We start from the raw sequence: 24,786 nt of genomic DNA on the forward strand, positions 1-24,786 counted from the left end.
AGGTGAGACCCCGCCCCCCCCCCCCCGCGGGGGCGAAAAAACCAAACCAATTACAAAAAAAAAAAAAAAAAAAAAAAAAAAAAAAACAAAAATCAGCCAGGTATGGTGGCATGCACCTGTAATCCCAGCTACTTGGGAGGTTGAGGCAGGAGAATTGCTTGGACCCAGGACGTGTAGGTTGCAATGAGCTGAGATCACACCATTGCACTCCAGCTGGGGGACAGAGCGAGACTGTGTCTCAAAGAAAAAAAGAGAGACTCAATAAGCCTTGAGGGGAGACTGTCTGGGAGCTTCCATGCCAGCGGTCACTGTCTTGGGGAGAGGGGAGCATCTGACCCTTGCTGGGCCCTCACCCACCCCCCACGGGCCAGCTGACGCCTGCCAATGAGTTGTGACTGGGCCCTGGGTGATGGCCTGCCATCTCTCCTCAGGCCCGAGCCACAGCAGCTTCCCAGTGGGACGTCGCCACCCCCCAGTGCTGCGCATGGTGCTGGAGGCGCTGCAGGCAGGGGAGCAGCGCCGGGGCACGTCGGTGGCGGCTATCAAGCTCTACATCCTGCACAAGTACCCAACAGTGGACGTCCTGCGCTTCAAGTACCTGCTGAAGCAGGCGCTGGCCACTGGCATGCGCCGTGGCCTTCTCACTAGGCCCCTCAACTCCAAAGCCAGGGGGGCCACTGGCAGCTTCAAAGTAAGCGCCCCTCAGGGAGGACATAGCCCAGGGTTGGAGCAAGGGTCCTGGCCTCTGTTAGCACTGCGGCCTCTCCTGGAAGGCCTTTCCCCTCCGGTCCCCTGTACTTGTTCCTCCTGTAGTCGCAGCCGAGATGCCCTCTCCGCCAGGAAGGCAGGTAGTGTGCCCCCTCTGAGCTCCCACTGCAAGAGTCCCCCTGTTGGTGTCCAGGACAGGTGAACTGTTGCATGTTTGGGATCCCAGGGACTGTGCCAGCTGTGCTAACTTCTGGGTCCTGGGCACGTAGTCCCTTCCTGGAATTCCGCACCACAGCAAAGGGTTTTCCCCCTGCTGGCACCTCCCTGAGCAGCCATGTCCTGCATTTCAAAGGGGAGAGTTTCATCTTCATAAAGAGGCTCCAAGAGGGGATGCATGCCAGGTCACTCAGAGCTGAGGCAGGTCTGGGACAAAATTGCACCCCAGCATCAGGACTGTCATCAGCCACCAGGAATACCTCAGGGACCAGACCCAGGGCCTGACTTGTCATTGCTGGGCCCCCTGCATCTTGCCCAACTTCCTGCACGTAGCAGCTGCCGTGACAGTTGCCATGGAACACTGGGGAACATTCTCAGCCTACCCCAAGCCGGTCCCTGTGGTTACCTGGTGACAGATCACAGAAAGTCTCACCCTAGTAGAACTCCTGGGTGTGGGTCAGAGCCTGGACTCACGTCACAGCAGGACCAGGCGGCTGGGCAGGGAGAAGAGCCAGAGGGGTGTCGGGTGTCTGATGCGGTGTGCTGGCAATTGAGGGGTGAAGGTGGTTTCTAGTCTTGGTGATGGGGAGCCCTGAGGGTTGGGGGACAGGAAAGAAACAGCTTGCCAGGAGCCCTCCCCTACCCCTGCCGCTCACACCTTTGGTGATGGTCCCACTGTAAAGAAGAGAAGATGTAGCTGTGGTACACGGCTGGAGGAGGGCAGATGAAGCTGTGAGCCCAGAGCCATCTGACCTCAGTCCATGTTCTGCTGAGTGTCAAGGGGCAAGGTGGCGGGGGCATGGGGCATGGGGCATGAGGCAGGACAGAGCTTCAGGGTGGGGAGGGAGGGGGAGTCCAGAGGCACAATCTGTGGGAAAGCGGCAGGGGCAGGGTGGGTGGTTGAGAGATCATGAGATCCTAGAATCATAGTAGACAGTGCCTCCAAGGACAGTGGCTTCCTGCCTTCTCCCCGCCCCTCACTGCCTGAGCAGCCCCCCTGTTTGGAATGAGGCCTCCCATTCGGAGTCTTACGGAGAGTGGGGGACGTGAGGCACCTGAGGCTCTGCTTTCAGCCCACCCTGTGTCCTCCTCCAGTTAGTTCCCAAGCACAAGAGGAAAATCCAGCCCAGGAAGATGGCCCCCCCGATGGCCCCCAGGAGAGTGGGCGAGGCCAAGGGGAAGGGCCCCAAGAAACCAAGCGAGGCCAAGGAGGACCCTCCCAACGTCGACCAGGTGAAAAAGGCAGCCAAGAGGCCAGCAAAGGTGCAGAAGGCTCCTCCCAGGCCAGGTGCAGCCACAGAGAAGGCTCGAAAGCAAGGCGGCGCGGCCAAGGACACCAGGGCACAGTTGGGAGAGGCTAGGAAGGTGCCCCCCAAGCCAGACAAGGCCATACGGGAACCTTCCAGTGCCAGCGGGCTCAGCAGGAAGGCAAAGGCCAAAGGCAGCAGGAGCAGCCAAGGTAGCTGTGTGACTTTTAGGGGGTGGTGTGGGAATAGGGGTCTTGACAGCCACTGGAGTAGGTTTGGGGAGCCAGCTCTGGAGAGGGATTTCCTTATCTAGTGCATGTGCCCTGAGTGCTGGGCTTGACCTGGAGAGACAGAACTCATGGTAGCTAGTTGGGGGAAGGAGGCAGACATTTCAAGGGTTATGAAGGGGGAAGCAGAAACCAGGAGCGTGACTCATTCTTGAGGCAGGGGTCAGGGAAGGCTTCCTGGAGGAAGGTGTCTCAAGCAGGGGAAGGGGCTTTGCAAAGGCCTGGAGGCATAAAGAAGGTGGAATTTTTAGGCCAGGCATGGTGGCTTGTGCCTTTAAGCCCAACACTTTGGGAGGCCGAGGCGGGCGGATCACTTGAGGTCAGGAGTTTGAGACCAACCTGGTCAATATGGTGAACCCCCATCTCTGCTAAAAATGCAGAAATTAGCTGGGCATGGTGGTGTACACCTATAATCCCAGCTACTTGGGTGGCTGAGGCAGGAAAATACTTAAACCCAGGAGGTGGATGTTACAGTGAGCTGAGATCGCACCACTGCACTCCAGCGTGGGTGACAGAGTGAGACTCGCTCTCAAAACAAAACACAAGGAGGTGGAGTTTTTGAGGAACTGTATATATTTCAGTCTACCTGCAGTGTTGGCAAGGAGAAGGTGTGAAGGGCAGCTGGAATCAGGGTTTTATCTGGAGGATGATGTGGAGCTGTGGAAGGATTCTGACAGGAAGCAGCTAGGGCTGGAGTTACTCTTTTTTTTCCCTCTCTCTCTTTTAGAGACAGGCTCTTGCTCTGTCACACAGGTGAGTGCTGACCCCAGGAATTACAGCCAATCTGGGCAAGATAGTGGGATCCCATCTCTGCAAAAAATAAAAATATTAGCCAGCATGTTGTTGCACACCTGTTGCCCTAGCGACTTGGGAGGCTGAGGCAGAAGGATCGCTTGAGCCTGGAAGGTCAAGGCTGCAGTAAGCTGAGATCGCACCACCACACTCCAGCACAGGGACAGAGTGAGACCCTGTCTTAAAAGAAAGAAAAAGTATTCTGGCTGCCAGGCGGAAGACAAATTAAAGGCTCGAGCTGACAGGCCCGTTAGACTTTGGCTTCGGTGGGCTTGGAGCACTAGTGCTTTGCATAGAGCAAGTGCTTCGGTTAACCTCCAGCCACTCTGTGAGGGACATGCTGTTATTCCCAGTCTTCAAACTAGTCACTGAGGCTCAGAGTGGCTAAATGATTTGCCCCATGTCACACAGCTGAGTGAAGACCTAGGACCCAGGAGGGATGGGGGTTCCAGAGTCCCTGAAACTTCCTGCCCCACCAGCAGTGCCACCTTCTTCCCCTACATAACCTCCTCCATCACATTCCAGGAGATGCTGAGGCCTGCAGGAAAACCACCACTGGGAGTAAGAGTTCAAAACCCACGGCCAGCAAGGTAGGCGCCTGCATGACTTTCCCAGCCTGGCTGCCTGCCCTGAACAGGCCAGAGCTTGGGCATCCCACACTCAGCCTCTGGAAGGGTCAGCCAGGGATCGGGTTCAATTTCTTTTCCTACAAAGCACAGTCTACCACCTTCTTCTCTCTGCTTCCCCGGCACCCTGGGGTGTTGCCATCCCCGTCTTACAGACAAGAGACTAAGGCTTAGAAGGGTAATGTTGTGTACCCAGAGCCACCGAGCTGGGATTTCAGCCCTTCCAAGCTGTCTCTTTGCTCCCGGTTTGCTTTTGTATAGGTCAAGAATGGTGCTGCTTCCCCGACCAAAAAGAAGGTGGTGGCCAAGGCCAAGGCCAAGGCCAAGGCCCCTAAAGCTGGGCAGGGGCCAAACACCAAGGCTGTTGCTCCTGCTAAGGGCAGTGGGTCCAAGGTGGTACCTGCACACTTGTCCAGGAAGACAGAGGCCCCCAAGGGCCCGAGAAAGGCTGGGCTGCCCATCAAGGCCTCATCATCCAAAGTGTCCAGCCAGAGGGCTGAAGCTTAGGGCTAAAGGCAGGGGTGGAGAGAAACCGAGCCTCTGCCCTAGTTTTTATTCTTCAACAAACCACTGCTCTATTTATTTCATTGTAAGCTATTTATCAATAAAGACTTTTGTTTCTTTTTCCTCACAACTGGTGTGGGTAGAGGCTGAGGTTCAAGGATTTGGCCATTCGGTCCTTCATGAACATCCGCTGAGCACCTGCTGTTTACCTGGTCAATGCTGGGGCTCTGATAGGAGGTTCTGCCTCAGGAATACAGACTGTGTGCTGTATGGGGCTGTGGCACAGATATCAGATATCAGGATGCAAAGGGGCTGATGGAGGGAGAGTAACCCGGCCCTGAGATCAGGCTGCCAGGAGGAGGTGGCTTTTGATCCTAAAGGATGGGTAGCTGTTGTCAGGCAGATGAGGCAGAGGGTGCCATCTGAGGGGTGGGATGAGAGGAGGGGATCTGTTTAGAAAGAACCCTCTGGCGGTAGAAAGGAAGGATTAGAGTAGCTGAGAAGAGGGGGAGACCTTTCAGCCACTGGTTCCCGAGTGCTCCTGGGCCAGGTGCTGCGACAGCCAACAGGTGTCCTACTCCCCAGCCAGCGCCTGTGCTCTGAAGAGGTAGGGCTGGGCATCCAGCAGGGTGGGTAGGGCTGGCTGCTAGTTTAGACAGCATTGGAGGGGCTGTCTGAGCAAGGACCTGTGTCTGGAGGGGGTACCATTTCAGCAGAAGGAAGAGTGAATGCAAAGGCCCTGGGGTGAGAACATGCTCCTCAGGCTGGGAGCTGCAGGAGAGTCTGTGGCTAGAGCCCAATAAAGAGAAGAACAGGGGTCTCTCCGACAAGGTCCAAGGTGCTTTAAAAACATCCGTGGCACTCCTCACATGGAGAGACAGGCTCTGTGTCCCTGCCCCTTGACTCGAGGCTCTATGCTTGACCAGTAGAATTCAGTGAGAATGATGCTGTGACAATTTCTGGGTCCCACCTTAAGGCAGCTTCTACTTCTTGTGTTTGGGGACACTTTTTGTTTTGTGATACTCACTCTTCGAACTTGGCCACCATTCTATGGGAAAGCCCAAGCAGCTTGTGGAGAGGAACTGAGGACTCCAATTTTCAGCCCTCACTGAACTCTCTGACCAGCTGGTACCACATGCCACCATCTGAATGCAGCGTGTTGGAACCGCGTCTTCCAGCCCTAACTGAGCTGCCCCAGCAGAAACCTGGTGGAACAGGGACAAGCCTTTCCTGCCAAGCCCTGCCCCGATTGCAGATTCGTGGGCAACATAAGTGACTGCTGTTATTTTAAGCCACTAGGTACTGGGGTGGTGTGTCCTGCAGCAATAGATCTTTCTAAACAGATCCCCCTCCTTTCACTGGAACAAGGGCTGCAGGGTAGATGACGGCTGGATCACGTAGGGTCTTGTAAGCCAAGGGCAAGCACCGTGGGCTTTAATTGTTATAGGCAACCATTAGAGGACGGCAAGCAACAGTCTCTGCAGGGATGTGAGCAGGCAGACAGGCCTGCGAGGAGGCCCCTGCTACAACCCAGATGAAGGGGTGGCCGGCCAGGACATGCTCGCAGAGGAGGGTTAGAAGTGGCAGATTCTGGATTGCTGTTGAAGATGGTGTGAACGGGCTCTGCTGATGGATTGGATGTAGGAAGGGTCACTGATGAGTCTGCAGTTTGGGTTCTAGACAGCTAGGTGACTGCTAGGTGACCATTTCCTGAGGTGAGGACTCGGCACGTGCCGGGAGGCTGCCGAGATATGGTCCTGATGAGAGGTGGCAGCCTAGCCACGGAGGACAGAGAGAAGGAAGGGGTGGACTAAAGGGAGTCAAAAACAAACTGCACAGGACTTGAGAAGGGGGCAGACAGGGTGCAAAGGGAAGCAGGCTGCTCAGCATGGGGCATCAGCCGCTCCCTTCCTGCCCCTGCTCCGTCACCCCACCCTCTCCCCTTGGAATCTCGGCTTTGCCTAGATGTGCTGACAGCCTCCCTGGGGTGTCTGTAATGTGGCTGCCAGCAGGGCCCAGAAGCGCACCCAGAGCAGATGGCGGAGTGGGGCTGGGCCGGTGCTTCCTGAGGAGAGGTCTGCTCCTGCCACTGCTCATTCACGGCTTGACCCGGTGCTGTGGGAGGCACCTCCAGGCAGACTGCGGTGTGGGGGGCATGAGTGGGCATCTCATGTCCATGAGCTGGGGGCAGGGGTGGGAGGTGTCTAGCGTCCATGAAACCTTGGGCAAGTTACCTCCCTTAGCTGCAATGGCTTCTTTCCTTTTCAAAGGCGTTTAGTTTGAGGATGCTACATCAGGGGTCCCCAGCCTCCTATGACCCTCAAAGGGTAAGAGCCTCCCTCCTGCCCACAGCTGCCAGGTCCTCAGAGCCCCAGATAAGGATTATAGCTGGTTCATGGAAGGTGGTTACCTTCTGTGCTGAGAAACGACTCTGGAAACGAGATTTCCTCCATTTGCAAATACATTTCTAAACTTCAAGGAGGAACTGAATGTTAATCAGACATTAAGACAGGCTGTGGAATATTTAATGACATAGAAAGATGTTACTGACATATTGTCGCATGGGGGAAAATCAGGTTGCAAAATGGTGTGCACACCCTGATCCTGAGTTCACTCCTCGGCCCCGCCCCACCCAAGCACCCCATGCAGGTGGCGTTCTCAGAAACGCTCGCCACGAAGGGTTAGGGCAGCTTTTATTTTCTTCACGCTTTTTGTGCTTCCTACATTTCCCTGGGAACCCTGTATTCATTCCAGAATCACACCCACCCCTCTCACCCTCAAAATGCTATCAAATGTGCTGATAACTTAAATTAGAAAATCTGCTGCTTAATAAGAAGGAATCAATGCTCAGAATAGAAAATGTGAAAGATAAAGACTATCTTTCCACACAGAAGCCACTGCAGGAAAAAGCTATTTTTAAAGCAAAAGGTTGTTTACTTTTCTCCTCACTTTTCTGTTCCCATTAATTTTAGAACTGGTATCTGTGGGATTTTGTTTAAATTTTATGAATCTTTTGTCCTAGTTTTTACTCTTGATAAATACATGTGTAACTTATTTTTCCTTCACAAAAGCAAGAAATTAAATGGAGTTGCTGTACCTTTGGAGCTGGCTTTTGAGATCTTTCCCTGGGGTCAGGGAGGAGCCAGCAGGGCTGGAAAGGAATGTCTGCATCAGGTTCATTGTTCTTGTGGGCAGGGGTGAGGAACAGCCTGTACTGTGGGGAACAGTGTTTAGGGTTAAACTGGGCTTGGAGGTTAAACTGCCTGCTTCCTTGTCTGAGAAATGGGCTTAATGCTATGTATTTTTTAAGCTTGATGAGAAATTCAGGGCAAGTTAAGTGTCAGTTCCCTTTCCAGGGTGGTCACCTTTGGCCTCCTCACCCACTTGGGGGACCACTGTGGAGACTCTGGCCTGGAAGGAGCATGGGACCTGGTCCTCATTCTGTCTCTTTCTGGTTGTGTGACCTTGAGAAATGCTTCAGCTGTGCTGAGCCTCAGTTGCTGCGTCTGTCATGTAGGGATGCTAGCACGTTCCTCATGGGCTTGTTAGAGATGAGGTTAGGAGCAGGGCCCACCCAGTTGCAGGCAACACACAGTAGCTGTGAAATCTTCCTGGAGGTCCCGGGGTATCCTCAGAGCTTGAGGAATGGCAGCTCCGGGCCAGGCCCACAGCATGCACGCAGCCTGCACTGTCTCATTTCATCATCTGGCCTCTGCCTTCTCAGAAGCCAGTCAGGTGCCTGCCCAAACCTCAAGAGTGCAGCTGAGACAGAAGGGATGGCAGGCTCCCTCCCTCCTCTCCCTCACAAACTGGTAAAGAAACTGCACGTTCTTCAGCTTGGCTATCTCGGGACAAAGGCTGGAGCCCACAGTAGGTTTGTCTGTCAGGCTTTTATTATAAAGAAGATTCCAGAGTCCCGACTGCCCCCCTCCAGCCCCCATGGGCTCTGAGCCAGTCCCAACACTGGCTGAGTTGGCTGCAAGGGGCTTGCATGGCCCATCGGCCACAGAGGGTCGCTTCTGGCAGGAGTGGAATGGGTGGCGGTCTCAGGCGCCAGGGGCGCTCTGCCAGGTCTGCCCGCTCTCTGGAACAGTCATTTCCAGTGTTGCATGGGGAGCCTCTCGGGACCCCTCCCCGGGTCCTCTGCGCAAGCGGCAGCTATTCACAGTTGGTGCATGATACTTTTTTTAACATATAAAAGCTTTTTTAAAAAAAAAAAAAAAAAAGTGGTGCTATCTTTAGAAACACTTTCAGCAAAATCAAGTAGCCCAGCTACAGCCTTGGTGCATCTTAACCCCTCTCCTTTCCCTGGAGACGGGGCTCCCAGCTCCTGTGCCCCCCGCCCCTCCCCTCCCCCCTCCCTGCTCCTGGAGGAGCCCACAGAGCACCCCATGGCACGGGCACTGCCCATTCTACCAACAGCCGCCCAAGCAACAAAAATCTGACACTACTTGAAACTGTCTGTGGCCAGGATCCTCTTTGGGTGAGGGGGAAGTGGAGATAACATTTTGGGGGTTGAAGCAGAAACCAATCAAAGGTCGGTTCAAGGAGGGCTCCCTGCACCAGTGTGGATGAGGTAGAGTTTCTGGGCTGCAGCCTCCGGGCTGGTGGCCTCCTCTCCCCTTCTTTGTGCTTGGCTGCCTGGATGCACGGGGCTCTCGGCAGCAGGACCAGCTGGAGGCTGTGAAGCGAGTGGGTGGGCACAGTGCAGGCCATGCTGGGCAGACGGGAGAGTCTGACCAGCTCTCTGGCCCCCGTCCCGGAGACTGATCTGGGGATAGGTGGGAGGGGATGGAGGTGCCCAGGGGTCAGGGCTGGGGCGCCCCTGCCTGGCTAAGAGCAGCCCCTCCTCCTGCCCATGCCCCAGACGTCTCTGCTCAGTATTCCCCAGCGTGAGTCACAGACACGGGGCAGAAGATCAAGTTGAGGCCTAGGGGCGTCCGTTTCTCCCCGCAGCAGCCTGCCCAGCTCTCCATGTGTCTCAGGCCTCACTGTAGCACTCGTAGATGTTGTCCTCCATCAAAGCCACCACTTGCTCAAACTTGTGCTGCAGTTGTGTCCTCCGGGCCGTGGGGTTGGCCTCCAGCGCGGCCATGATCTGAGGGGAGCAGCGGAGTCAGCCGGGCCATGGCGGGTGGCCCTGCCTCAGTTCGTGGGGGAGAACACAGCCCTGAATGTCTACCACAAGTGACATCCGTCCGTGAGGGGCAAGCACCCTGAGATGTGTGTACTTGAGTAGGAAGCTCACCTGCCCCGAGGGCAGATGCCTCACCCTGGGGCACTCACCTGCGGCCGATACCTCTTGGCGTACTTATAAATCTCTGCCATGGCCACATTGGTATTGAACTCATTCTGGTATTTCTATAAGGAGGCAGGACGGGGAGGAGGACGTTAGCCCAGTGGTCAAAGCTGAGCCGGGCCCCAGCAAAGCCAGCTGTTTACACAAATACCCCCAACTCCACATGGCCCCCACGGCACAGTTCAGCGATGAGGCCCCTCAAGTCCTGTGAAGACAGCTTCCCGGACCCTGACCTCCAAGCTCCTCTCTATCCAGAGGGTGCTCTCCTGCCCCCACGCCTCAAGCTCTGGGAAAATGCGTGACGAATTTGCAGGCTGGCAAGAGGCCACGGCCACTTCTGAAATGCCCGCTGCGTTCCCTGCCCTTACTCCAGTGGAGGCATTGAGGCCCAGCCCCCCCACCCCCGATCCCTCAGCTCGTCAGGGACCCCCCGCGAGCCGCCGCACCCTCGACTCCTCGGCCAGATGGGCATTCATCTCCTGCTCGCTGAGCGGCGTCATGTCCTGGATCTGCTTGTAGTAGCGCTGCACGATCTTCCGGTACTCAGGAATCTCCTTGGCGTAGAGGAGCTTGTTGGTTGGTGAATCCTGGGCAGAGAAAAGCGAGGGTGTTAGATGGCTGCTGAAGAAAGGACGGATCTGGTCGTTTTCTGGATGAGCCCTCATCCCTCCTGCCACATAAGTGACCTTAGCAGGCCCCTGAGGCCCAAAGAGTCTTGCCCGGTCACTTAACGTCTCTGTACTCAGCCGGCCCCAGACCAGGGGCTCCTCACTGTGCTCTGTCTGCCCCGCCTACTTTCCCCAGGATTGTTAGGACAATGACCTGGGGGGAGGGAGGGGCTACTTCTTTCAGGGGGAAAAGCACGGGCGTGCCAGCTCTTCACTGCCCGCAGCCCGTTCCATGTAACAAGGATGTGTCCTTCTCAGGGTGATAGGTCTTGGTGTCTAGGATTTCTGGAAGCCTGAGTGCTGGCTCAGTGGAATGTTTCCCACCACATGCTCCTAACGCCTGAAAGAAGTGCCAAGAACACTCCCAGTTTCTTTGTCAGTCACGGGCATCCTGCCTTCGGAGGCAGTACGTGAGAAGTAGTGGAGCGATGGCATTTTCTCTTTCCCGTGGTCTATCTCTGAAATGCATGGGCTACATGCAGGGCCACGCACGACCTGGACCAATCCTGCAGTGCCAGCTCTCATGATACAATCTCATCCCTACTCACAGCAAGCGGGTGCTTTCCCGCCTCCCTGTCTTTGCCTGTGCCGTTCCCTCGGTCTGGAAGGCCATCCTCTTTCATCTTCAACCTCTAAAGCCAGACAGAGCCTTGTGTGCGCCCAACCCACCGCATGAATCTCAAGAGCTCCTAGTCACCCGTCACCCCTCTGCCCACTCCTTCACTGAATGCTCGCTTGAATGGCTTTTGACTTTTAGGGTCTGCTGCCCAGAGCCTGGCCTGGTTTTCAGATGATGTTGTGCCTGACTAAGCAGGCTGTCCAAGCTCATACTGGCTTTCCCACACCAGGTTCTCTGGCCTGTTTTCAAAGCCAGTGCCAGGCACAGCCATGGCAGGTGCAGTTGGTCTGCAGCGATACAGAGTTTCTGATGGAAGGTACTGGATTCTAGGTATCTCCCTGTCTGAATGAGTCACTCATCCCATATGCCCTAGACCTGAGCTCTTTCGGTTCCCCTCCCAGGATGATCTCTGAGCTCAGCCTCAGAGAGTGGAGGAGGCCACCCACGGTCGGCACCCCACTCCGGCCCTGTGCATGGGCCTGGCCTGGTCCTGGGAACAGCCGACCTTGCCCAGCTGCAGGTCAGAGATGGAGCAGGCGTCGATGAAGGCCTGCGCGATGACTGAGAGGCAGGCGTCAATGTGGTCTGTCTTGTCGATGTCAAAGACAAACTGGGGGTTCTTCAGGATGTTCACCCAGAACCGGAGAGGAAGGCTGTGGGGTAGGGTGACAAAGGCAGTGAGGGTAGGGTGGGGTAGGAAGCAGTCAAGGGACAGTCATGGAGAAGACAGCTGACTTTGTCCCTCAAGGGCCTGAGGTTGGGGCCTTGTCACAAGATGTAACCTTTGGGAACCTTTGGGGTGGCAGTGGGGCTGAGAGCCGGGTTTCCTGCTGGAGCAAGGCAGGAGCTGCAGGGCTTAGCTACACCCCCAACCCCCTGCTGATCCTCCAGCCAGGTCCTGGTTCTCATTAGAACCAGGTGCCAGCCCCTGGGCACCCCTGGCTCCTCCCTGAACCCTTGCAGGCAGCAGGAAGTCCAGCATTAGCAGAGCAGCTGTGGCAGGGCTGTGGGGGGCAGGGCCTGGAGCTCTGGCCTTGTCCTCGAGAGGCCAAAGCGGGTAAGCAACACCCCCAACCCCACCTCAGGCCACCCGGTGACTCAGCAGCCTGGGCATGTGCACCCCCAGAGCTCTGGGAAGCTGCTGGCCTGCAGAGAGGCGCCTGGGCTGGTGGTATTCTTCCTGAGGGTCAGGCTGGGTTTCCAGCAACTTCTTGTGGGGGTGTGTGACCCCGACAAGCTAAGAGGTGCCTCGAAGGAGGGCTACCAACTGGGTAAGGGATTCAGATAACGTAGGGCCGAGCCTGGCTCTACTGTCCCAGGCTGTGTGGTCTTGAGCAGGTACTGCTTCTCTGAGCCTCAGTGTGCTCATCTGTGAAGGCACCCGCCTGAGAGGGGTGTGGGAGAATGATAGTAAGGGCAACACCTAGACCATGCTCTGGGCACTCTTCTAGTTAATTCCTACCATTAACAAGGGTTGCATTTTACAGTGGAGGGGAAACTGAAATATAGGGAGGCTAAGTCACTCATCCAAGAACACACAGCTAGGAAATGGCAGAGGAGGGCTTGAGCCCAAGCAGGCGAGGCCAGAGACTAGACTCTGAACCCCCTGCCACGGGGGCCCCAATGGCACAGTGAAGTCCGCACGGCCCCCGCCCCGCCACCTGTTGGTCTTCCAGATGTGTAGGGTGTCGGGGTCTGAGATTCCCCTCTTCTCAGCCTGTTCCTCCAGGAAGTCGAAAAAGTACTTGACAGCAAGCGGAGGCTTATCTTCACGGATACTCAGAATGGCCTTGAACAGGTCATCCAGAAACTTCTGCAGCGTGCCCTGCGGGGGAGTGGGGTGGCCGCCGTCAGCCCCGGGCCACGTGCAGAGGGCTAGTGGGCACCCTTGGTGGCTCTGCAGAGCTTGAAATGCCCAGGCTGCTGAATGAGGGAGCCATGCGGCATCAGGCTGGTCACTGAGCCTCTCCGGCCTCAGTTAGCATCCGAAACTTGCCTCACAGAGGCGTTGAAAGGACTAATCAAGGCATTGGCACATGTAGTCGAGAACTGGAGGCACCAGAGTATGGGCTGTGGGGTGCCAGCGCTGCCACTGAGCCACGTGGCCTTGGGGACATCACTGACCCCTCTGGGCCACTGCTGTACCCTGTTACGTGGGCTAACATAGAGTGTCTGTCAGGCATTTTTCCTGGCTGTGAGAAATGCCTCCAGTGGGACCCTAAGCCTTCAGCCTCTTGCCCCTCCAGCCCCACAGGGGAAATAGGAAGAACTCACACCCCTCTTCCAGCCGTGTGTGCACAGCTGGCCCTGAGCAATGACCCTCTGGGGCTGGGGCTGGAGCCTTGTACCCACTGCACGGAGGGGAGACTGAAGCCGGACCCACCTTGGTGGAGAGCAGGCGGGTCAGGTAGATTTCTGGGAGCACCTTCTTGCGATGGCTCTGCCGGTGAGACTTCTTGGGCTCCGCCAGCTCGTCCGTGGGCAGCACCTGGGAGGCCGGGCAGTGGTCAGTGTCCGCACCAGGCCCCATCCTCGGCCGCCTGTGGGAGGTCTGGCTCTGCCATGCTTCTTAGCACACAAGGGTTGTGGTTCCCTCCTGATTCTGGGCCCCATCCCTACTCCCCCACCCCCAGCCTTTCTCAGGGCCAGGAGCACTTTTCCCAGAGGCCCAGGGCCACAGAAAGCCAAGGCCACACCCACTGAGGGGCTGGATCCCCTGGGGCCGAGGTTGGGCACTCACCAAATGGAAATACTTCTCTGTGTCCAAGTCTTTCACTGCGAGAGGAAAAACACAATAAATAAACATGGGAGAGGAGGGGAGAGAAACAGCAATGAAGACAGAAAGATGGGGAGAGAAACAGAAACAAAGACAGAAAAAGAGGGCAGAAACAGAAACAAGACAGAAAGATGGGGAGAGGGAAACAGAAACAAGACAGAAAGATGGGGAGAGAAACAGAAGCAGAGACAGAAAGATGGGGAGAGAAACAAACAGAGACAGAGATCCAGAGAGACAGGCAGAGAGAATGAGACAGAGATGCAGAGACTCATGGGGAGACTGAGTCTGGGAGAGACAGAGAGAGAGATAAGTGAGATCCAGAGACACACAGAGAGTGAGACAGAGTGAGGCAGAGAGAGAAAGACACACACACACAGTGACCACAGGGATGGAGGGACTTGGAGGGAGGAACAGCGGTGGAGAGAAACAGAAAGATGCAGCCACGGGGGAGGAGAGGCCTCAGGCAGGCAGAGGTGGCTTCCTTCACCCACCCCACCCCTGAGCCCAGAGCTCCTGCCAGCCCAGACTCCCAGGCTGCTGGGAGAGACCGAGACTCTGCTCTCAACCTCAGGAGGGGACCCCGAGACCCAGAGGAGCCCGGGCTGGCAGGCCTGGCAGCCAGGCGGCTGTGCCTGGGGCGTCTGAGGCTGTGGAGGGGGCACTTGAGGCAGGGACATGGCCCAAGGCTGAGACGGGCATGCTGGCCCCCCTTCTGGCCTGGCCACTGCCCAGACCTCCCGGAACTGCAGCCCGCCCTCCCGGGGCCCCTCTCCAGCTGCCGCAGGAAATCAGCTTGAGGAGGCCTGGTGTGGGCCCTGTCCCAGCAGTACTGGGTCAGAGGAGGCTGGACCCGCCCAGTCTCCACGAAGGAGGCCTCAGCCCAGGCCAGCCGTGACTCTCGGACCCTCAGTTTCCCCACAGGGGCATGGGATGGAAGCCCCTGTCCACATGCAGTCTAGGCTTCCTTCCCACGTGCACCCGCACTACCTCGGCCCAGTGTGTTGTCCTTCTTGTCTATGAGACTCATGGCCAGTGAGGCACCTTCGGGGATCTGATGGGAGGGGAGAGGCTGAGGTCAGAGGCTGGAGGTCGGGGTGGGGGCATGAGGGTGGGGAAGCAGGGCAGGGGGGCAGGGCTGCACCTTGTAATGGGCCAACGTGTTAAGCTTCTTGCGACCGTCTTCCACCACGGAGGTGTCGTCCAGGTCCCGAAGGATGTAGCTCTGTGTGCTGGAGGCGAACCACTCTGGGGGACAAGGAGCAGGCCATCAGGGTCTGGGCAGGGAGCTGGGCCTGAGGGGTGGTTACTGGCCCAGCCACACAGGGAGAGGCCTCTCGCTTTCTCCATGGAAAATGAGGAAAGCCATACCTCTCTCTGAGCCCCCATTTTCCCATCCATAAAACGGAGAGGGCAGGAAAGAGCTGGGGGAGAGAATGTGAGGGTACACAGTGAAGGTGCCAGGGTGGAGGGCACAGAGGAGGAGCTCTGGAAATGGCCTTGTCTGCAGGGTTGTTAATGTTACAATTGCTGATGAAACCCTTGGCCTAACCAAGAATCCTATAAAACCCACTCCAGGCCCCACGTGGTGGCTCACACCTGTAATCCCGGCACTTTGGGAGGCTGAGGCAAGAGGATCGCTTGAGCCCAGGAGTTCAAGACCAGCCTGGGCAGCATAGCATGACACTATCTTTACAAAAAGTAAAATTAGCTGGATGTGGTGGTGCACACCTGTAGTCCCAGCTACTCAGGAGGCTGAAATGAGAGGATCACTTGAACCCAGGAGGTGGAGGCTGCAGTGAGCTGAGATTGCACCGCTGCACTCCAGCCTGGGTGACAGAATGAGATCCTGTCTCAAAAACAAACAAACAAACAAACAAATAAACCCCACTCCAGCATCCCTCCTTTAGGAATTAGGAAGCCCTTCCTGAAGGGCTTTTTGCTGTTGTCTGTAGCTCACTCACACTGCAGGACTTGTCTCCCTTTGTTTCTGCCAAGGGGGCCTCATTGGATCCTCGCAGTGTCCCCACATTCATGCACCCATGCCAGGTCAAAGGAGTGTTTCCCGTCAAGGCAGGGGCTAGCCCCGGCTGAAGCACCTGACTCAGGGTCTCTGCCCCCATTCCCACCCACCAAGGTCGACGTCCTCTGCACGCGGCCACTGGGAGTAGGGCACATTCTTGCAGAAGGCCTCCAGGATCTTCTCCTTGACCTGTGTCAGCGTGTCAGTGTCCATGGCCCGCACGCTCAGCGAGTCCATGCCACAGCCCTGGAAGGACACGTTCAGGTTCTGCAAGGGGAAAGTGGGAGAGAAAGGTCAGTGAGTTGCTGCCATCACTATGCCGGTGCCCAGGCAGCCATGCCCTGCCCAGGAAGGCTGGGTCAATGCCGTAGGCCAAGACGCACCAGCCCTGGGACCCTCCCCACCCTGCCGACTCACCCGGGGCTTGGCCTCGATGTTCTCCCGCAGCAGCCACTCCTCATTGAGTGTGTAGCGGGCCTTGCCCGTGATAGCGTCGATGGAGCCCTTGTTGATTTGCTGCTTGATGGCGCACAGCAGCAGGAAGAATGGCTCCCCCACCGTCTCCTGGGGTGCACGGGGGTATCAGGGCCAAGGTCCCCTCTGTATTCCAGCCCCCACGCCTTGGGCCAAACACCTTCACGCCCCCGTCCCCCAACCCCTCAGTCTCCTTTTGGATCCTGGTGTAACACTCTCCTCTCCAGGGTGTCTCCACGGACCCTAAGCTTGTGTTCATTAAACAGCACCAGTTGTGGGTGGGGGCATTCATTGCCTCATCCCAGCGACCCTTCCGGATACGCAGTATCATCTTTACTGTGCAGCCAACAGTGCCGAGGCTCAGAGAGGGCAAGTGACCTGCCCAGGGTCACTCAGCTGGGAAGCGGCAGGGCAGGAATCGGACCTGGCTCGGCTGACTCCCAAGCCTGTGACTTTCTCCTAAGTGGGCGGCCCCAAGGGTGAGTTTAGGTGGACCTGGAACACCGATGTGGCCTCGACCCCACTCGCAGGCTGATGACCGTGGAGTCTCAGGCGGAATGAGGCTCAAAGTCCCTGCTCTTGCCCATCTCCAAGGGTGGCCCTCCAGGCAGTGGCTCTGCTGGACCCACAGCCATGAGCTGATTCTCAAGGCCATTGTCCAGCAAGGGACCCAGGTGTTCTACTGGGATAGTTTTACTTAACTACCCACCAAAATTGATTTAAAGAAAAATTAAGTACATAATAGTATTAGGCAGATTTGGCAAAGATTACGAAGGCAGCCTGCCAGCCCAAGTCCTGGTCCAATTCTCCAGGTTTGGGGCGTGGGAGGGACTGATTCCCTGCTTTCTAGAGGAGGAAACAGGCTCACAGGGGAAGGCCTGGCTGAGGTCACAGAAAGAAGCCAGGGGAGTGAGGTCCAGGGTCCACAGTGGCCCTTGTGGTTCCTGATGGCCCACAGTGAGGCAGCCCGCGGAAGGTGAAAGCACCCCAATGGCCCCTCGCAGGCCCTGCCTCTGCTCCACCCCACTACCCCCTTCCCCTAGAAGGGGCCGTGGGGCTCCCTCAAGCCCCCGGCTCAGGGGCAGAGGCCCCATTTGACAGAAGGAAACCAAGGCCCAGAGAGGGCAATGAGTAGCCCAGAGTCACACAGCTGGGATGTGCCAAAGATCAGACTCAAGCCCAGGACATCCTGGCTGGGTGCAGTGGCTCACCCCTGTAATCCTGGCACTTTGGGAGGCCAAAGCGGAAGGATTGCTTGAGGCCAGGAGTTTGGGACCAGCCAGTGCACCAAAGCAAGACCCCCATCTCTTCAAAAACTAAACAACAACAACAACAACAAAACAGAACATCTGAGGCCCTGGTTCTGGGCTCCAGGCAGGCCTTTGCCTTTCTCCCACAATCCTCCAGGCAGCCCTCTAGCCTCCGGCACTGTAGGGCAGCTGGACGGTGGGACAAGACCAGAGGCTGAGCAACCCTTGCTCCGCAGAAGAGAGCTTACGGGGGTCCTTCTGGCAGAAGGCAGGAGGCCCTGCCTACCAGGCCCACCCTCTTCCCAGCCTCCGCTCTCATCTGGAAGATTCTCTGGCCTTTCTTCCATTCCTTCCATGAACATCCCCTCCTCCTGGCCTCTGCCCTCCTGCTGTACCTGATGCCTGGAGCACCCTCCCCACCATCCTCGCCCAGCCCACTCTCTGAGGTCTCAGCACAGGGTCGCCTGCTCCAGGAAGCCACCTTGAAGCCTCCAGACAGATGGAGGCCTCATGAGCTGAGCTCTGCTGCAAGGCACTGGCCACTCTGTATTTTGTTTCCACGTCTGGCCCTTAGGGTTAGGAGAGCCTCAAGGGCCAGCCAGGGGCTGATTTCATCTCCTGAATCCAAAGCAGGGAAGGGTGGATGACTGAGAAAACCACGGATGGGACAAGGCCCCTGACACAACCTCTGTTATGCCCCAAGCATCTGTTGAGCCCTTGCAGCAAGCCAGCCAGGCCTCCCCTGGGCCATGGCTCCCCGCTCTGCATAACAGGCCCTACAGCCTGGCCTGTCTCATGCGACACTCCCTCCTGGCAGAGCTGGCCTGAGGGTGCCAGGGGTCACTGCTGCTGCATCCCTGCCACAGCCCCCGCCTGGGCTCTGTCTGTCCCCGGGCGGCCTCACCCGCAGACAGCTGTACATGCAGATGGACATCCAGTTGGTGAGCATCTTCTCCACCACAGACTCTGTGCGCCGCAGCATGAGCTTGGGGTTCTTGGCGGCCGAGGCGTCAATGAGGTCCACCAGCAGCTCCTTCATGATGCTGGTGTAGTACTCCAGCTTGCCGTGCAGCGCGATGGTCAGCAGCGAGGCTAGGCTGCACCTGCGAGCAGGAGGCAGGTGTCAGCTGCGCCTTGAGGCCCTAGGAGCTGTGGGTCCCAGGGTCTCAGTGCCGCCTCATCCCTGGGCCCAGTGGTCCTAGGAGCGCCTGTGTGGGTGGGTCCTGCGAGGGGTGAGTGGGGCTGGAATCCTCCCGGAGAAACACCACCTTCTTCTATGTCCGCAGCAACCACCGTGCCCCGTGAGCCAAGGTCTCGGGCATCCAGGCCCAGGAAGGGCTGGAATATGGGGGTGTCAGGAGCCGCAGAGCCCCAGGACCTAGGACCTGATGCTGTGTGGCCTTGGACAGGCTCCTCTTCCCTACCCCACCCCAGTCCATCACAGCCTGACCTGTCGCGCACCGCAAAGTCCTTCTGCTGCTCCAGCGCATGGACAAAGACGATGAGGAAGTGCTTGTTGTTGAGTAGCGAGGAGAACAAGCTGATTCCCTCTTCCATGTTGGGCCGGCAGCTCTCAGGAATCTGTGGGAGCAACTGGTGATGGGGTGTCCAGAGGGGCCCAGTGTCCCTGCCTAGCCTAACAGCCAGTGCTTATGATGGCTGCTTGTATGCCTCCTGGGATGGGGAGCTCATTACCTTCCATGGCGGATGCCTCCTAACCTTTGTGGCAGGGAACAATGGCTTGGTTGAATTGAGAAGTGGGGCTCAGAGAAGGGTGAGGGTGCCTGAAGATAACCTGGCATCCCAGTGTGAGGGACTCTCACCTTCCATTTTCTAAGCAGCAGGCGGAGTGGGTGTACGAGGGGGTCCAATCCTCTGTTTGCTCTACCTGGCCTTAGGGGGCAGCACTTAGAACACCCTGAATGGCTGCCTGAATGCCTCCTGGGATGGAGGCCTCAGTACCTTACAATGGCAGATGCCTCCACATGACAGGGATCAATGGATTAGATGAACTGGAAAGGGAGGAGCAGGGTTGCCCGGAAGTAGCCCACTGTGTGTGGGTTGGGGGGTACTCACCTTCCACTCTCCCAGCAGTGGGTGGGTCTCCTGTGCCTGGGAGCTGCCCTGTGAGTTGAGGGTCTGGGAGGGCAGCACGTAACGTTCTTCATAAAGGGAGGAACACTGCAGAGACAGACCCCCAGCATCTCAGTGGGGCTGGACACCCCCTGCTGGCATGCAAAGGTCACTCATACAGAAAGGGCACCGGCTTGGGCTGCTGGGGGAAACTGGCACAGAATTAGCTCCCCATAAAGGAATAAGAGGCAGTGGGCCACGCCCGGGGGCTGTGGAATTCCAGGAGTATGGCCACACCAGACAGCACAAGGCTTAAGGGGAAGCAAAAGCAGCTCCATGTGCAATGGGGGAAACTGAGGCAGAGAGGTTGGGAGTCTGAGCTTTAGCCTGAGACTGGGAAAAGCCACTGGAGGGTTTCGTGAAAAATGATGTAGTCAAACATGGGCTTGCTTTGGCCGCTTTGTGGGGAATGGTGTGGACAGGGGACGGAGGGTGGTACCACCAGGAGGGAGCGAGGGCAGTGGACCCTGGAAGGGCAAGGGGAGGCGTGACAGGCATGGAAGGGGTGGGGCAGGAGTCCATTGGACAGGAGGAGGGAGTGTAGAGACCAAGTGAAGCCTGGTTGGGAAGAGGCACAGGGAGGAGAGAAGCTGGCTTGGGACAGCCCTGACCACTTCTGCCCCACCTTGAAAAGGGGAGAGGAAGGCCCAGCTGGCCAGGAGAGTGGGGCTACAGCTGGCTTCCGTGTGGACAGTTAAACATCAAGTGAGCAGAGAATAAGAGTGAAGAATCTGCCTCCAGCCCTCCACCCCGTGGCAGGCCAGGGCAAGTGGCCAGGACGGCTGTGGACAGCTGTGCAGGTTTGGCACTGCTCAAGGGACCCTCTAGGCTGGCAGGGCTCAGAGAGGTTGAGTTGCCTTGAGGTGGCTGGCACAGGTTCAGGGGCAGACTCAGGTTCGGGCTGACCTTGGGGAAGAAGGTGCGGGTCACGAAGTGCTTATACTCCAGGAAGGGGATGCCCTGGCTGCGGTTCAGCTCCTTGGTCAGATCTGTCATGTCTGTCTGCAGCTCAGCGAAGCCTGGCGGACACGCGGACAGCCATGAGTGGCCCGAGAACCCATCCCCCAGGAGGGAAAGTGGAGGCCCAGCCCTGCAGGGTCCCAGCCCATTACCTTTGCGGATTTCCTCGCGGATCTGAGATTCCATCTCCTCCATCTGCAGCAGCGTCTTCTGCCAGTAACGCTCAGCACGTCGGCTCTTGGTACAGAAGATGAATAGGGCTGTGGGCAGTGGAGAGGCAGGTCAGGCCTCTAGTGCCCTTTGAAAAGCTGTATGCAGGGCCTGGGGCTCTGCTCGCTGGCCTCAGCTCCAGCTCCTCTGGGCAAGGTGTGGGAGGAGGCCCTGCAGTCCTCCCTCCTGGGCAGGGTTGGGGTTGGGGGTGGGGAGTTGCAGGGAGCTCTCCCATGGGCAGAGGGCTTGGGGAATGGCCAGCAAAGCAATGCCTGATGACCTGTTCTTAGAAAAAGAAATGTGTAGTGTTACAGCTCTGTTAGAATTTGTCTAGCCCCCTTAAAAAAAAAGAAAAAGAAACAGGAATATGTGTGTGTGTGAAATAGTGGTTAACAGCGGCTTTCCTGGGTGGGAAGATTCTGGGTGACTTCTGTTTACTTTCTGCTTTTGAGCATTTTCTATTCCTTCTACAATGACCAGGTGTTACTTGTAAATTAAGAAACTTTTAAAAGCAGATTACAAAGCAGTATTACATTATAACCTTTTCTGTGGTGGGGAGGAATGTATATATAATGTATTAAAATATCTATTAATATATAGTATTTTCAGAAAAAAGACTGGGAGGGAATATACAAAAATACACAGGGTACTAATGATGGGTATTTTTTCCTTTTATCATCTTTCAGTTTTTCCAAAAATTTTCTGCATTGAATATACTCACTTTAAAAATAAAACAGCTTTATTGTGATATAATGTACATACCATATAATCCGGTGATTTAAAGTGTATACTTCAATGGTTTCTTTTCTTTCTTTTTTCTTTTGAGACAGAGTCTTACTCTGTTGCCCAGGCTGAACGAAGTACAGTGGCACGATCACAGCGCACTGCAGCCTCCACCTCCCAGGCTCAGGTGATCCTCCCACCTCAGCCTCCTGAGTAGCTGGGACTACAGACTTGTGCCACCATGCCCATGCAATTTTTGTATTTTTTTGTAGAGATAAAGTTTTGCCATGTTGCCCAAGCTGGTCTTGAACTCCTGGGCTCAAGTGATCCACCCACCTTGGCCTCCCAAAGTGCTGGGACTACAGGCACCAGCCACTGCGCCTGGCCTAATTCAATGGTTTCTAGTATATTCACAGAGTTGTGCAACCATCACCACTAATTTTAGAGCATTTTTACTGCCTCAAGAAGACCCGTAGCCATTCAGCAGTCACCCCCATTAATGCTCTCCCTAGTCCCTGGCAATCACCATTCAGCTTTCTGTCTCTATGAATTTCCCTATTTTAAACATTTCATATAAACGGCATCATACAATATGCAGCCTTTGGTGAGTCTTCTTTCGGTTAGTGTAATATTTTCAAGGTGCATGCCCATGGTGACATGGATCAGTACTCCACTCTTTTTTATGGATAACTGTCCATTGTATGAATAGATCATATTTTACGGAAAATTTTCTATTGTATGAATAGATCATATTTCATTTATCCATTTATTGGTTGATGGACATTTGGGTTGTTTTGACTTCTTGGTTATTATAAATAATGTTGCTGTAAACACGTGTGTATAAGTTTTTGTGTGGCTACGTTTTCATTTCTCTTGAACAGATAGCTAGGGGTAGAACTGCTGGCTCGTAAGTCATAGGGCAATTCTATGTTTCACATTCTAAGAAACTGCCAAAATGTTTTCCAAAGCGGCTGCACTTTGTTTTATTCCCTCTAGTAGTGTAGGACGGCTCCAGTTTCTCTGCTATGTCGAGTCTATTACTTTCATGACCATTATTTTAACAGCGATACAGCCCACCAGACATGTAGGTTAATTTTCCCTGAGTAACCTTTCCTTAAGTACCTTCAGTAGCTCTCTATTTTTTTTTTTTTTTTTTTTTTTTGAGGCGGAGTCTCGCTCTGTCGCCCAGGCTGGAGTGCAGTGGCCGGATCTCAGCTCACTGCAAGCTCCGCCTCCCGGGTTCACGCCATTCTCCTGCCTCAGCCTCCCGAGTAGCTGGGACTACAGGCACCCGCCACCTCGCCCGGCTAATTTTTTGTATTTTTTTAGTAGAGACGGGGTTTCACCGTGTTAGCCAGGATGGTCTCGATCTCCCGACCTCGTGATCCACCCGTCTCGGCCTCCCAAAGTGCTGGGATTACAGGCTTGAGCCACCGCGCCCGGCCAGTAGCTCTCTATTGACTGAAGAACATGGTTCCAAATTTCTCTGCTTGAGATTCAGGGACCTTGGCCTGGGCCCAGCATGTCCCCCAGCCATCTAACATCTTCTACCCATTGGTGCTGGAGAGGGGCACACCTCCCCCAACCTCTGGGTGCCTAACCTGTTCCCGTGGCCAAGCCTTTGTTCAAGCTGCGCCCCATCCCATCCTGCCTTCCTCCATCTGCCAATCTTCAGAGGGGCTGGGGCAAGGTGGCAAGCCTGCCCTCCAAGGTGTCCTGAGGGTGGGGCTCCTTACCCACCACGGAGAGCAGCAGCAGGACGCTGCAGATGACGATGGACACGACGATGGCCGTCTCGCTGCCCCCCAGCTGCAGTGTGGCGATGGTCTGGTTGAAGTTCCCTACCTGGATCTGTGCAGAGGTTGGGGAAAGGGGTTGTAGCTCTCCTAGACTTACACTCTGGTTCTGCTCCTCATTTGCTGCGTGGCCCTGGGTAAATTACCTAACCTCTCTGAGCCTCAAGTGCCACCCTGATAACATGGAGATAACAATGTCCACCTCCTGGGGACACTGGGAGGGCTAAACGAGGGCTTGTCAAGCCCTTGGTCCTGGGCCTGGCACAGAGGTGGCTCAATACAGGGGGCTGTGATTATCATTACAGCCTGGGAGGAGTAGTGAGTGAGCCAGAGGAAGCAGTTCACGGGGTCTGGCTGCTGTCCCCAAGTATCTGCAGGGCTGCCCTGGGACCAGGGAGTAGGTGAGGTATGATGACTCAGAGGGCAGGACTGGGACTGAGGTGCAGGTAAAAGGAAGCTTTCCCAGTCAGAGCCATCCTGGGGTGGCACATGTTGCTTGGGAGAGAGTGAGCTCCCCATCCCAGGAGGCATGCAACGAGATACAGTGCAGAAAAGATCCCACGTTCTGGCCTCTCTCTGCTCCTCCTGCTCCCCTGCCCTCCATGCCTCTATATGGTGCCTGGCAGCCCAGGCTCTAGGACAGACACCAAGTGGCGTAGGGACAACTTCTTATGGTTTCTGATGGTCCAGGTCCAGATGGGGCCCATCACTGACCTCAAGCAAGTCACTAAGTTCTTGGGCCTCAGTTTCCTCATCTGTCAAGTGGGGATATAAAGCTCTGCTTTGCTTTGCTGGACTGAGCTATTGAGCATGAAAACGCTCAGTGAATTCAGGTGCTGGGTAACGGGCAGATGCTTGGCAGATGGGCCAGGGGTGGCGGCCAGGTCTGCCCTGCTCCGGCACCCCATCCACTCACTGTGATGGGCAGCTGCCCCTCGGCTGCACCCAGGGACTCGTTGACCGAGCAGTGGATGATTCTGTCAGAGACAATCTGGATGTCGCAGCTCACTTGGCCTATCTTGACCCGGTACTCGTGACTCTGGAGCCCCAGGCTGTCCTGCTCCTTCTGTGGGTGCAAAGGGGGAGAACTGTGGTGTGGGGAAGTGCTCCCAAGGCCCATGGCTGAGGCTGGCTTGCTTGCCCCCGCCTACCCTGGCCCCTTCCGTGCTCACATGGATGACGAGGGTGAGAGGCTCCCCAGGGTGGTGCTTGATCCACTTCTCCCTCTTGGCCGTAGAGAACTGTGGGTTGGGGAGGTAGTCCAGGCGGAACCTGCTGCCCCGCTGTGCCTCCTCGGGGTCCAGTAGCTCCTCAGTCACAGCCACCTCGTCTGCATAGGCCCGTCCATTGATGAAGAAGTCCACTGGTGCCGATGCATTGCTCAGGGCCCCGGGGGACGGGCAGGTGATGAGAGTGGAGTTGAGAACCTTGCAGAGCTGGGGCATGAGGGCCAGAAGCCAAGACCGGGGTGCAGGATG

General features: G+C 56.2%; 2 protein-coding genes across 2 annotated transcripts in view; one reads left to right on the top strand and one right to left on the bottom strand.

Moving 5' to 3' along the window:
* LOC112619303 (histone H1oo) overlaps nucleotides 1-4,383 on the top strand; it is an 8,543-nt gene extending 4,160 nt beyond the window's left edge. The window contains exons 2-5 of the mRNA XM_025377342.1: nucleotides 432-691; nucleotides 2,020-2,383; nucleotides 3,776-3,840; nucleotides 4,138-4,383. Of these exons, the coding sequence (XP_025233127.1) occupies nucleotides 432-691; nucleotides 2,020-2,383; nucleotides 3,776-3,840; nucleotides 4,138-4,383 (935 nt within the window). The remainder of the gene's footprint in view (nucleotides 1-431; nucleotides 692-2,019; nucleotides 2,384-3,775; nucleotides 3,841-4,137) is intronic.
* Nucleotides 4,384-8,251: 3,868 nt separating this feature from the next.
* PLXND1 (plexin D1) overlaps nucleotides 8,252-24,786 on the bottom strand; it is a 52,626-nt gene continuing 36,091 nt past the window's right edge. The window contains exons 18-36 of the mRNA XM_025376855.1: nucleotides 24,481-24,744; nucleotides 24,225-24,374; nucleotides 23,249-23,363; nucleotides 20,732-20,839; nucleotides 20,526-20,638; nucleotides 19,563-19,667; nucleotides 18,937-19,067; nucleotides 18,391-18,589; nucleotides 16,180-16,326; nucleotides 15,873-16,029; nucleotides 14,884-14,987; nucleotides 14,730-14,793; nucleotides 13,707-13,741; nucleotides 13,350-13,454; nucleotides 12,628-12,791; nucleotides 11,472-11,619; nucleotides 10,126-10,266; nucleotides 9,667-9,741; nucleotides 8,252-9,478 (exon numbers count right to left, since the gene is read on the bottom strand). Coding sequence (XP_025232640.1) covers nucleotides 9,362-9,478; nucleotides 9,667-9,741; nucleotides 10,126-10,266; nucleotides 11,472-11,619; nucleotides 12,628-12,791; nucleotides 13,350-13,454; nucleotides 13,707-13,741; nucleotides 14,730-14,793; nucleotides 14,884-14,987; nucleotides 15,873-16,029; nucleotides 16,180-16,326; nucleotides 18,391-18,589; nucleotides 18,937-19,067; nucleotides 19,563-19,667; nucleotides 20,526-20,638; nucleotides 20,732-20,839; nucleotides 23,249-23,363; nucleotides 24,225-24,374; nucleotides 24,481-24,744 — 2,442 coding nt within the window. The 3' untranslated portion in view covers nucleotides 8,252-9,361. The remainder of the gene's footprint in view (nucleotides 9,479-9,666; nucleotides 9,742-10,125; nucleotides 10,267-11,471; nucleotides 11,620-12,627; nucleotides 12,792-13,349; nucleotides 13,455-13,706; nucleotides 13,742-14,729; nucleotides 14,794-14,883; nucleotides 14,988-15,872; nucleotides 16,030-16,179; nucleotides 16,327-18,390; nucleotides 18,590-18,936; nucleotides 19,068-19,562; nucleotides 19,668-20,525; nucleotides 20,639-20,731; nucleotides 20,840-23,248; nucleotides 23,364-24,224; nucleotides 24,375-24,480; nucleotides 24,745-24,786) is intronic.

The sequence above is a fragment of the Theropithecus gelada genome, chromosome 2 (genome assembly GCF_003255815.1).
Source record: "Theropithecus gelada isolate Dixy chromosome 2, Tgel_1.0, whole genome shotgun sequence".
NCBI lineage: Eukaryota > Metazoa > Chordata > Mammalia > Primates > Cercopithecidae > Theropithecus > Theropithecus gelada.